The 14,088-nt window shown below is 40.7% G+C and overlaps 1 protein-coding gene across 1 annotated transcript; it reads right to left on the reverse strand.

The window, feature by feature from the left end:
- Nucleotides 1–4,742: 4,742 nt before the first annotated feature.
- Nucleotides 4,743–11,080, reverse strand: LOC104258209 (granzyme A-like). Its single transcript, XM_009813208.2, is given in 5 exon segments — nt 4,743–4,904; nt 5,627–5,893; nt 8,246–8,393; nt 10,793–10,934; nt 11,020–11,080. Coding segments are annotated over 5 exon segments (780 nt in total).
- Nucleotides 11,081–14,088: the final 3,008 nt, after the last annotated feature.

Below are 14,088 nucleotides of genomic sequence, written 5' to 3' on the forward strand. Positions count from 1 at the left end.
CTCATGTTTTAGTGTAGAGGCATCCCCAAGAAAACTTGCAGTTAGAGCCCATCCATTTGAAATATTGCAGGAAGAAAATGAACTATGCAGCAGTATCAGCAAGTTTATCTTCTGTCTCCATGTGTGTGAGATCTTTAGTGCTGCAGGTATAGTTGCTGCCTCCACATTATTCTTTTCATTATGATGGATTGTACATAGTAGGAATTCGTTGACAAGATCTGGCTGGACCACCTTGGAAGATGGGGCCTCTGATGATCCCCAGTGAAAGGAAGCAGTGAAAGTTTCTCCACAGTGCTCCATCAGCATGCCCAAAGCCTCAGTTCAGAGAATAATTGTGTGCTCTGTGTGACCATTTGTTACTTGAACTCTGCTAAGACCGGTGCTAGGCGAGGACTGTGGCTTTTGGCACAGATGTTTAATCAGTGAAAGCCACATCACTGTCAGTGTGGTCCATTGCCATTTGAAAATGTCAGGGGTTTTGCAAACACACTAGCCCAGGGCTCCCCCTTCTTTTCATGCAGCTGGTACCAAGGGGGCTGAAAAGATGTGTGAAGCAGCTTTGGTTATGACAGCTTGAGATAGGGATATTCCAAGAAACCTGGATGCTACATCTTGATAGGTAACATCCTCTACACGGTTTCAAGATAACCTAAACCAATAACCACGTGCCCTTTATTCATTTAAATGGAAATGGTTAATTAAATATTCACAACCAGTATTTTTTTATGACAGCAGTGATTGAGTGATTAAAGTAACATATTTTTTTTTCATTTCCTGTTGCTTACCTTAATTTTCTGTGTGGCTGCAGAGAGGTTTGATATTTATCTCAATAAAGGTTTTGTGAGAATATGATAATAGGGCAAAGTTTCTTGCTTTTTACAAACAAACATGCATAAGAATGAACCGTGTGAAACTCCATTGTTTATACATTGAATCTAATTTGTGCCTTTAGAAGTAGCTAGTAGCAAGTTTCTGTTCTATTTTTCATTAAAATAAGTGCTTTTTTGCTCATCTCTCTGTGGTTTCCTCTTTGTCATGACAAGGATGTGGGTCTTGGTACAGCTTTTAGACTCAATAACTTTTTGTGAAATTAGTGGCTGACTTCCAATGCACATTTCACAGCTGATTTCAACAGCTTTCAAGCAATCTGTGCCACTTTGAATTACAGTTAAATTTAACGTACTTGCAATATGCTAGATATTGATTATTAAATATTATTAGTCAATCCAAAAAAAGCCTCATGAGATGATGTAGGATTATAAATATAAACATACTGGGATGAAGATGTCTGAACCATCTGCCAGATCATTAATGAGATGAAGATAAATTTTGGAAACTAATAAATCACAATTAAAAGATGTAACAGACATATTAAAATTACTTGCTGTAATTTGTCTGACTATGGTGAACTGACCTATTCAGACTTTGAAAGAGTCTTCTGAGTTTATCTTTATTTCTCTTTGGCAAGTATCCAAGAAAATTATCTTGAAAATCTGATGGCTTTCTTTGTTTTAATTCTATTTTCTAAATGTTTCTTCCTGATGCCAGATTGGGTTGCCCAAAGGAAGGTTACTTTTACAGCTTGCTAGATGGCAGGCGGTTCTGTAGTGAGAAGATAAAACAAAGACTTCGACTAGGAGCTGTGGAGGCCAGCCATGCTCCGAACTTATCACCGCACTTTCAGGAAACAACATTTGTTGACAATAGATAATGCCACTCTCCATACTAAGGACTAGAAGTTTGTTTAAAAAAAAAAAGATTCCCACATTGAACATACAGTGCATTAGACATACAGCCAAAACACATACAAAACATCAGCCACTACTGCCCAGTACAAGGGCAAAACAAACATGTAGACTAAAGCTAACTGGCATGTGCATCCCGGTGTGGTGTGTGAATATGAGTTGTCAGCCCCCTCTATTGGATAGAGAGCCTTCAGCCGTATGTCAGCACCATACCTCAGCACCGTACATTGCATGTCAGTCCAATATGTCATGTCTTTGCATGGCCTGGTCAACCTCAGGGGCTGCTCTTTATGCCCAAATATGACTATGTGACAGGCAACGAGCACATCAGACTTCTCAGCAAATGTTCCTTAAGAAATATCGCTTACATGGGCAACCTCAGTAAAAACAGAGATAGGTGCAAATGTCTGACAGAGAAGTCAACTCAACAGAGACCAAGCTGCAAAGTCCAAGTGTAGATAGGAGCCCAGCCCTGGCCAAGTGCAGAGGGATTCCCAGGGCAGGACTCCTTTACTCCACTCAGAAATTTCCAGTAAAGATAAAAACAGATAATATGGGAGGGCTGGTCTGGTACAAGAAGCCAGTATTTGGAAACTGGGAGGTAATGTGCAAGGGGACACCTCACAGGCATTAGTGGCATTAGACATTAGTGTTGAGGTGTGACAGGTTAAAAGAGACAAGACTAGATTTCTCTTACTTGAAGGAAAGTGGAATTGCAAATGCTTCGCTGGAAACAACTGGAATCTGTAGTAAACTCTGCTACAAGCTGCTGAATATGAGTTCTTCTTAGTCTAGTAAGAATGCATTTCTAGCTTAATTTTGTCAGGCTTTGTGGTTGTCTGTTATTGTAAAACTGTAACGTACCTGGAGCTACCGCCTGTGGCTTTCCTGTTTTCAGATCAGTTCTGAGAACCAGCCCAGCAGTGGTTTCAGCAGTGAGTGACACCAGTGGTCACCTTGTTTAGCCAGCACGCACCCTTTCCTGGACATTTGCCTACCCCCAGCTGCAGAACCAGTCGTCTTTCCACTGTGTGCTTTCACGGGTGCTAATACAATGCAGAACTGCAGCATTTTGCAGCCCTGCTGCAAAAGTCCTACCACACTCCCTGGCCCAGACTGCCCCTCACCCAGCGGGGCAGACAGGCAGGCACTCTCTCAAGACACGGGGATTTCAACGCTAGCCAACACTTTTAGCAGCAGTGCTAAACTTGGTGCACCTTGAACCAACGCTAGCCAACACTGCAGCGGCAGTCGGGCCTGATGGTGCCCTGGGGTCCTGGCCGCATTGCCCTTCCACCTGCTACATCACCCATAAAAGAAAAAAAGACGCTGTAAATGAAGTAAAGTCATTACAGGAGATCACACACACACAAAGCCCAGTATCTGAATTGGAATTAACCTGCTGGGTTATGGTTTCCAGACGCTACCATTCATTATTTCTCATCAGTGACTGAGATGCAGCCAGTGTTCACATGAACAGAGTGAGTAAAATCTTTGCCTCCAAGAGGTTAAACACCAATTAGTTGTTACTGGGCTGCAGAGTGTGAAAAGTCTCCTGTGGGATGGGCAGAAGGATATCCTTGCTGTCATTTATGTTGCAAAGGTAAAAGGGACTAATTTGTGTTTGCAACATCCTCTGAGACCCCCAGCTGAAAAGTATTAACAGTGGGATATTATTATTTCCACTTTTATATCGCTTCCCTTTTTTTTCCCCAGTTGTTCCCAGCTTCTGTCTGTGTTCCAGGCCTGAGCCAATTCTCACTGGCATCTCTTAAGATCTTCCTATGCTTTTCAGTGAGAACTGGATCAAGCCCCAATACACTACATCGGCAGGTTTTATGGCACCATGGCTGACTACCAACCCAGCTTTGCGGTCTCCGTTTGCTCCTTTATCTGCATAGCCTTTACGAGACAGGGCTTGCTCTGCTCAGCGCAGTGACACGGCTGCTGGTCAATAATGAAGGCCAGTATGTTGATGTGTTGGAGTTATTTATTCATGCCTCTCCAATGTCACAAAGTTTACAGTATTCGGTACACACGAATGCAATAACCAAAGAAGCAGAGAAAACCTGCAGATAGTCACTTCCAAACTATTGGCAAAAGAAGACCTCAAGAATATTTGGAAGATAATGGGAATACACCAAGCTAACCACAGGCTTCTTCAGAAACACAGCAGGTCTTTCTGTTAGTAGAAGTCTGTTGAAATCCAAAGCAAAATTCCTGCTTGTTTTGACAGGTGTTAGATAGGCACTGTGTTAGAGAAGTATAATTACTCCTATTACAATCAGTATTTATACTTTTTTCAACAGACCATTCACTGAAAGGGTGAAATCATGAACCAACCTGTGAGAAGAGATGATTTTGTTGATTTGATCACCAAAAAAAAAAAAAACAAAAAAAAAAAAACCAAACCAAACACAATAGAGGGAAAATAATCTAGGAAGAAAAAAAGAGAAAATTATTTTTTTTCTCTCTCATAACAGAAGATTAATTGGAAAAATGTTTATCTGTTTAATACTTTAACTCTTTGAAAATTAATTTAGTTAAATAAATATTTGGTAATGGAGAATTGAAGTATTTGGTTTTGAATAACATCGCAATGAAATGTCTGAACACTTAAAGCTTTTGCTCTGTTTTTTCTCATTCAGCAGACATCTCATTTACTATCAGCCTGAAACTAAATTTTTCTCTAAGCACACATTCAAAAATGTTGCCTCATCCCAGGCACAATGAATAAGGTGAGCAGTACTTTCCCATCACACTAAGCAGTAGGGTGAAGTCCAATACAAATTGTGTTATCTAAGAGGCAGTTTCCTACTAAAGATGAGTAAACATGTTATCTGTATAAAGGGGAATATTTTGAACTGTTCTTACAAAGCTGTGGTGGTGTTAGTAATGCTGTAAAGCTGGGAGGTACTTTTTAAAGGTGGTGCCCTAAAGCAGCAGCATCTAGTTCTAATGCAAAGCACAGTATTTATTAAAACTGTCTTGCCTGTCTCATGGATATCTGTGCAGGGAAATTATTTTTTTTATCCAGTCAATATATTTTTCAGTCAGCCGTGTATAAACTCCAGGCATGCCTCTTCTTCCACATCCTTTTCTAAAAGAAACAATCCCACTGTATCAACCGGCAGAGATTAACGGCCCACCTGAATCTCCCTAGAACACAAAATAGAAATAACTATCAGTGTGTGTTCGTTGGTCTCCAGAGGAGCATGCAGTGCCACCTGCAGTGCATAAGCATGTTTGGAAATGTTGCTTCTAACATGTTCCAACCTATGAAATGGATCAGTTGGCTTACGTCACTTCGTGGGAGTTGCGTGAGGTATAAGGAGAGGCTGTTCTTCAAGCCTGAGGGAGCCTTTGATGTAAATGTTGTAGAGCAGCACAGTGCTATCATAATTCTATTTCAAAAGGTATTTTTGTTATTGTTGGTATAAATGGATTCTTACTTCTTTAGCAATTGGCCTTTCTGGACTCAGCACAAAAGACATCAAAAGCAGGATCCAAACAGCACTTTTGAGTGTACAGTTAATTCTGTACTATTCAGATGTTGACATCTGGAAAGGATCAGATGATTCAGACCCTGAAAGTTCTTCTTTTTCTCCGATAACCATAGGTGGTGCCTAAGAAGAGCACCTTGGCTAAAGAAACGCACCTGAAGTTAACTGAGATAACTCTCAATCTTGTTGCGTACATTGACCTAAACTACTCAAAGTTTTAACACTTCTTTTTCACAGCAATACAGTTTCTTACAAATGTGGTTAAAACCACTGTGAATCTGATCAGACTTATTAAGTGTCTAGCACTACTTCATTCCCAGTGAAAAGAGAACCATTGTTAAAATCATATCCCCTCCTCTTTGTATCTTTGCTTCTTACCTGGCAAGCATCTCTCTTCATAAATTTGTTTTTCCCTGCAGCACACAATATGTTGCTGGTTATTTTTGTGTAATTTTCATATTTGCACTCACAGCTTTTTCTACCAACAATTTTAAGAGTTGTTTTCCGAAGATATTTTGACAGCTTTCCTGAAGATGTGACTCCCCAGCCGGCCACCTTGCACATTGTTCCAGGTTTGGTATCTTCAAAAGAGTCAGGCAGAGGCAAAAGCTGCACGTATTTATTCAGCTTTGCAATACCATTCAGCTGGAAAAAAGGACAAAATAAATGCTTTCTCATGCAGAAAAGAAGGAATGTATAATATAGTTTCAATTGGCATTTAGTCTCATTTTACCAATACTTTCTCATAAATCACTTTTCAATATTCAGGAACTGATACTGAGCTTAATTGTCCCTGGTGTCTGTATATTAATTCCCTATCTATGGCAGCAGTAGTGAGTTCAAGCCCAGCTTCCCATTGATTACAGTAAGAAATTAAAAACCTGCACAGGAGTTAGGCTGTTAGATCTGTCCTATTTGAGAACCTAACTGCCCATTGAACTTCTGTACTGAAATCAGACTCTGGTGCTTAACTGACACACAGGAAAGTCTTAAAGCACAGTGCAATGAACCCAGTAACAAAGATGAAAACAAAAGCTATAACCTATTAAATACGAAAACAGCAACACAAGTGGGGAAAAATGAGGTCTTGAACCCTTCAGGCTGCCTCATTTTTTCTCTGAGAGATTCAAAAGGGCTTAAATAATCCAAATTGTCTGTGGTTTGTTGGCCTTTACCTGACAGATTCATCCTTCAGCAGAAGCCAGTTTAAGCCTGTAAATTAAAACATAGCCCAATACTATCACATATCCTCAGTATGCTTGGAAAGGGCCCACAGCTACTGAACAGACATTTTCTGTTTTACACACGATCACCACGCCATGATTCATTTCACAGGTGGTTATACATGTTGCTGAATGTTTGTCAGTTAAAGGATTCTGGTTTTATAACTTTTAAAAAAGGCACTCCAGCAAATCACAAGTTTATCCAAAAAATCATTACAGTTTATTATCACCAGTGCTGGTGGGAATTTCCAAAGATGGAAAGTTTATTCCAAGTCACTTAGTACTGCATTACAGCAGAACTGTAGAGATGGGAGGTGAGCCCTGGTACCAATGCCATGCCTGCTCCTTTCAGACAGACAGGGATTCAGACAAAGGGTTTTATGGTGTCCATGTCATTCTGGAACAGAGTTGTAACTTTCAGCTCTAGAAATACTACTTCCTAGCAATCCATTTTGGTATTGTGTTCACAGATAACCTGGTGCTCCTGATAAGTTGCTGGTGGCCACAGGAGAAACCAGTAAAATGAACCTGTCTGCCTTTGCAACGAAGCAGATGGAGAATGCTCACTAACATCTGGGGGATGGAGCTTCTCACACTTGGGCAGTGTTAAGCCGCTGGGGGGCACAGATGTCTGTAAATGCTCCAGCTAGTTCCAGAAAGGGACATTGCTAGTTTTGTCCCTGTGTCATTGTCATACCAAACTGGGGATAACATTTAAATATTAGAAATCAGGTTCAAGTCATCACTTCCTTTTTCATAGAATTCCACCAATTATTTCAGAAGTGTGGTAATATTCATAATATACTGTATCTAGTCAATTTTTTAAAATATACATACCGATCTTTCACATAAAACTATTTCTTGATTATCACAGGTGTAACATTAAAGCATAACCTGAATAAAGCTCCACCCAAGACTTCTTAGGCATTGTACTGAAGTCATGAAGTTTCTAAATGTACAGGCAAGATGATGTACAAGTCTTATCTTTCTCAGAGACTTTGGATTGGCACTGAAACTGCTGGTACCAGGAAGGCAGTCCTCCAGAACCATTTGACTCTCTACAGGTTTCCTGCATAGAGACTACCCTCTTCCTATTCAAAACACCCATGGCTGCCTCCATGTCAGTCTCAGTGCTGGATTAACAGAGTTCTCAGTGCAAGGAGATGTGAGGCATGAGTCAGGCTGAGCAGGAGCTGGTACGCAGGAAACTCTTACAGCCCTGCCCCACTTTGGCATCCAGGATGATGATGTTGGTGAGGACATCTTTCCATACTTCATTCTGCAGTGTCCTAAGCCTTCTTCACTATGTGACCACTCTGTGCTCCTAGAGCTGAATTCATCTATGTCCTGTATTATCCGTACTTTTACTTTATGTGGTTACCCCAAATAATTAACAGTAAGTTTCATCCCCGTTTTTGCTTAGTCCAGCACAAGGTATCCCTTTGGGATACAGCTGTGACCCAGACTCCACTGCATACATCACTTCAGCACTCCCTTTGAAAAATTACTGAAGAATGTGTTTTGGGGTTTTGGAGGGGTTGCTGCAGTGAGTGGGTTAAAGGGAGTTTTAGAACACAGAATGGACTTGAAATGTCATCCCTGCTCACAGTGCCAGTGATCCTGTAACCTTATCTGGATTAGTACAACCAAAAGCAGGGTGTTCTGTGATATCGTTAAGCTGTCTAAACAATGTACTCTTCGATATCAAAGAATAGCCAAAATGATCATCAGCAGAATTCCTTTTATAATAATACAACAGTAATTAACACAATACCTTGAGGAGCATTATATCGTTTTCCTTGGAAGACCTGCCAAACTGAGGATTAGGAAAGTAGTGCATAACCTTAAATATCTGCTGTTCTTTTTCAGCTATGGATGCTTGATGGTCTCCAAGAACAACTCTAACTTCTGATTTGTTTAATCTGCAATTTAAAGAAAGTACAAGGAGAGAAGGTCACTACTGGAACTGAGCAACATCTCTCAAGATAATCAAAAGACATGAAACATAATACTCACAATTTCATTTAACAACAACATGATTAAAACATAGGGAAGTATATTGTTCATTTTGATGTTTTGACATGAGCTTGTATTTTCCTCTACAAATTAGCATTTCTTTATTGTAAATCTAGTTTTGTGAAATAATGATGTGATACCTGACCTCCAGGGATTTCCAGAGTTTGAAATTAATTTCATGAAAAAGTCTACTGGCTTTTTAAGGAGAGTCCCTTGCACAAGGACTGCTGGTACTGATGCCTTTCATTAATCTTTTAATGGTCTCCTTTGGACTTACGACCTAATCCTAAGGATTAGGATCCTAAGGACTGAAACACGCCTGACTAATAACATGCAGGTTGTCTTGCTGACCTCAATGGGATGTCAGTATACACATCGATACTCAATACTCATTCTGAGCATTATGCATACAGGTAAGTGCTCTGCTAAAGTGGACATCTTTAATATTAATAAGAGTTTTGACCTTAAATTCACTAAATACAGGGTTCAGCCCATTAAGGAAGAAGGATGGGTGTTGCCGAATTCAGGACACCCCTATAGGGAATATTAAAAAGGGAGACTGCCAAAACTCAAAGAGAGTTATATGTCCAGTTCCTGCTAATAAACAGTAAGTTAAGCAACTCATAAATCTCCCGCTCCCCCAAGCTCCCTGAGTATCATCAGAAATGTATTTATTAGAGCTTGTCTCTCTTCCTTTTGCCCTGCTAAACTCAATGCAGCCCAGCAAGATGACATTGCCAGAAGACATACTGCTAGTTTCCTGTGCGTCATTTTCAGAACACAATCTCGCTACACACAGGACAACTTATTCAAGCCAGAATGAAGACTTTATCATTGCAAAGAAAAAAAAGCTATTTTCTTTATTCCAGCTGCATTTCTCACTAAAAGATACAATTCATTTATTTGTATGTGAATGTTTGCTTGTGAAAATAGCTGCAAAGGCAGTGCTGGATCCAAAATTCCATCCCTGGGACTCTTTTATGTATCATCCCCAACAGAGGTGCAACTGCTGGACTTGCAGAAAGCCCAGGCAGTCGGTCACTTGGGGAAAAAAAAAACAATTAAAAAAACCCCACTGCCACCTCATCCAGGTCTCTGACAGGTTGTTCGCAGGCCACACAGAAATTCATGTTGCTGGATCTCAGGAGGAGGCCCGACAGATGTTGTTTCAGTGTGCCCCAGTGACAAAGACTTAAAGTCAGCCCAAACTGATCCGCTTGTTAGAAAACCAAACCAATGACCAGAGCACAGTCTCCACAGGACCAGAGACAACCAGTGCCCTTTCCACTGAATAGCTCCCAAATCTGATTTTTTATAACCATAACTGACTGGATATCTCTGACCTATTGACTGGAAGAGTGAGAGACTCCAGCTCCCATAAAACATCCCTTAATTCCAAAGAGGAAAGTTTGGCTTTTGTTTGTAAAAGTCCGAAACAGCACATACTAGGTGTGACTATTTCTACCCTTAGAAAAAACGCAACAAAACCTGATTCAGCTGAAGGAGTGTGAAAGTCAAATTCACTTAGAAAGAAGAAGCTACTTCCTCTATTTCAGACTAACTGATGGAAGAAGACTGGCTGAGCTGCCCACACGGTGTTTGAGGAGGTCAGGTTTGCACAGGCTTACTGAAATTGGTTTGCTTTTAGTTACTCAAAATACAGAAGAAAATTGGAGAACTAAAATATGATTTAGAGAACATTTTAGCAGAACCAGGGCATCTTGCTTCCTAATATGAACAGTAGATGTCCTCCTTACCCTGAGCCAGCTATTCAACAGCTGTGCCAGCCTTGGGGTATCCCACCTGGGGAAGGGGGGCTTGTGCTCACATTTGACTTGTCAAAAGGACAAGGTTCCTTGTCACAGTCATGACTGACATTCAGTTCTTGTGAGCCCAAGTCACTTAAAATGGGAGGAATTGTGTTTCCATGTAATTCAACGTCACCTTTCAGAGTGTTCTGAGGCTCAGTCCCAGGCACACAGGTAAGATTAGTTTAAAGCACTTTGGATGATATCCCCTTCTCTAAGACCTTGCTGTTTCAGATGCATAAATAATGAATTGGGTCTTTTATCAGCACAGTCTGTACCCTGTAACATGGGCAAGATCTGCCTAATCAAGGTAACTGTACACAATGCACATCAGTAGTTTACAAAACAACAGAATGACAAGTTCTTAAATTAGTTTAGTGAGAGAACTGCAGCTTTTAACAATTCTTAAAAAATCAATATCCACCTTTCTTTACTTACAGGCTTGCACACCATGTCCCACCTCAATGAAGAGTTAAAATTGCCCCAGTATAAGATACTTGCAATGTGCTGCTGTCAAAACCCATTGCTTTTCCATAAGAGCTCCTCCACACTCAGTTAAATTCTTTCTCTGGATAGCAGCCATATCAGGCCAGGAATGAGGATGCACAACGTGTCCTCCAATAATGTCCATGCAGCCATCTGAAGTGCAACAGAAGTGCAATTATGTTACGTGTTATCCACAGGAATTGGGAATTTGGATATTTTTATCCTTAAATGAGTACTTACATCTTGGGTAGGATAACAGCAATTAGAGAGAGCAGGAGAGCTAACAGGTGGCTTGTCATAGCTGCTGCTATTTACTGACAAGAGCATTGTAAATAACGATACAGTCTTTTCTATTTAAATGTCCCCTACTGGAAATGGTAGTTGAAAAGTTTTATGAATAGCTCCCTCTCTTGAAGTTTCCCTTTACATCATTAATATTGTATTATTTAACTGCAGCTTGGTTTCTTTAGGTTCTTTCTTCAGGTTTCTTTAAAATCTGCCTGTTTCTTGAATCCCCAACATGTGTCAATATTGATTGGTCCAAGTCTTACAGGAACTTCAGCAGCCCTTCACCACAGGTATTATATTAGAAAACAAGCACGTAGGAAAATTCCTGAGCATTACATGGGATGAATGTATAATAAAAGCTAAGTGTCTCAGAGAATTCAACGCTCTTTTGACTTTAAAGAAAAAAAAAAATAGAAATACGTGAGAAGAATGAAACTGGCCATCTTCAAGCAGGGGAAGAAATGGGAGAATGAATACACTTGAAAAGGCTTCACAGAACACCAGTGAGAGGGAAAATTCAGGGCCTGTAGAGTACAAAAGTCACTCCCAAACTGTGGACCAAGATATAGCAGCAGCCAGCAAATCCTCTGCAGAATTATACTGCCTAGGTAACAGTTTCAGTTGAAAGACTGAAAAAGATTCATACATTAATTTTATGAGAGCCACTGAGAATTGGCAGGCATCTGTTGTCTGATAAGCTTAGGAATGCCTGACACAAAAGACAAGCTACATGCATGGAGGGCAGAGCAATTTGTATTTTCTCAGCAATAATTTTTGAGGGTGCAGGATTCAGATGCAGAAAACCCTAGAGCATGCAAGTATCAAATGCAAACAAAATATCTAACCGGTGGTCACAAGAAAAAGACAAAAAGACACAGGGGTGGGAGAGACATTTCTGTATTGCAAACCTCTGCGTCTGCACCCTTGTTTTGCATGCCTTGCTGGTAAACCACTACAAAAAAACAGCACGCCCTTGTGTGAAGAACTAGTTACCCCAAAATCACTCTCCACCCTCCAGCTAATCCTGGTATTATTCACCCACTGGAGGTTAACTCTGCAAGGAAGGTCCTAAAGGCATAATTATGTTCGAGTCCTTTATGGGTTTGCCCTCCCACTAAGTGACTAGCTTAGAAAGCTGCGTAAGAGACAAAATGGGCAACAACCCATGTTCTGACCACACAGGAGAAGGCTTGTGTTTCCAGAGCATAGTATCTAATGCTGGATTCTTTCTGCCAAGTACATTCAACTTCATAGAAGTAACACTGATTAGCTACAAGGCTTTGAGGACTCTCTGAGTTAACTACATCTACTTGTATTTCTGTGCTACTACATTTTTCTGTGATATCACACAGTAAATGGATGAAAATAGGGAAGCTGGGCAAATGTCTGAGGCGGAAAAGACAACAGGTAAATATCATGAGACACTGGTACCAGTGAAGAAATTAAAATAGATACACCCAGCATATGTCCGGTCCCTTCCCCAGCGAGTCCCTGGGAGTGTGTCCCCCAACCACTGAGGGATGTGTCCAGACAAACACACTGGAGTGGGGTTGGGGATGGGGCAGCCCAGCGAAGAGGTGGAGAAGGCACCCAGCACTGCCTCACTGTGCTCCCGGCAGCTGCCTGCTCCGCACCACTCTTGTGCCCTCTCTTCTCCGGCCCCAGGCACCTGCAGCTGAGCTATGCTGCCTGAGCTCGGGCACCCAGTGGCTCTGGAAGGTTTAGAGCTGCAGTTTAAATTGGTCTCCTGAATTGGTCTCCTAAAAGCACTTCTGATGTTCACCTTTAGCACCACAGAAAGCAGCATGAAGGAAAAAGGAGCATAGTCACTGGGGAAGAAAAATGGTCAAAAGGACCATGTATGGGAGAAGGGACAGAAGCGCTCGACACAGTACTGGACAGAGCTGAAAGTGATCCAGTGACCCATGGGCTTAATGCCCATGGGAAATTTCCTCTAAGGCAAAGGAAGGCTAGAAATAGAAGCTGGGTGGACTCATTCTTTTACTCAGGCAGTGGCTTCTGCTGGGAGAGCGGCTATGCCTCGTGGGCACTGCGGGCAGAAAGGATGGAGCATTTTGCTTACATACATCAGTCCTCTTGAAGACCAATTGCTTATGCAGCAGAGGAGCTAAAAAGAATTTGACAATGCACTCAAATAGAGAAGGAAGTTTTGCTCTGAGGTTTCCCTTTACATGCAAAAGGCCAATAACATCTAAACCTGACCATAAATTAAATTATTGCCATAACCAAAAGAGCCCAGCCAACTTGTTGCACACCCTAAAATTTGATGACAATTTTTCAGCCTCATCTACATAATTTATAAACTGAAGAAGACACTCTGACAAAAGTATTTGGGTACAAAACTAGAGGCTAATTATGCATGTATCAATCAGATCTTTAATACTTGTGCAATCAATCTTAGGACTATGTGATAGTCAGAGCTGTTGCTCAGAAGGAGCTTGCACAGAAAGCAATAAGTTGTTATCAAACAGTAGTTTAGACTGTATATTCCTAATTCTAATTATCAGTGTAAATGGGATCTTTCAGGATTAGAAGGGATTTTTTTAAAGGCATGGGTATGCTAATACCTATGGAGTTACAGAAAAATATCTTCATAAGTAAGTAGGATTTAGAAGTAAATAGGAGTGTATTTAATATTGAAAAAAATATGAACAGGCTATAGAAGATTTGTTTTCAGATGGTAGGCATAGATTTATCTTAGTTGCCTGGAAAACATCTAGGAACATTTGCTAATGTTTTATTCTGTGTCTCCCAAATAGGTTTTTCTTGAAAATAGATCAGGTAAGCATAGGATGATACATACCAAACCTCTTTTCACTAGACATGGCACTTCATATAGGAATATCCAAGGATGAATCATTGTAGTACTATGAGTTTAAGCAGGTCTCAGCATACAGGGTTTTTGCTCACAAGTGCTCATCCTGATCATGTTTGTGCCTGGTCCAGAGAGGAAACAGCTTCAATATGGTAAGACTGCTAATTAAAATGTCATTAAATC

The sequence above is a fragment of the Gavia stellata genome, chromosome Z (genome assembly GCF_030936135.1).
Source record: "Gavia stellata isolate bGavSte3 chromosome Z, bGavSte3.hap2, whole genome shotgun sequence".
NCBI lineage: Eukaryota > Metazoa > Chordata > Aves > Gaviiformes > Gaviidae > Gavia > Gavia stellata.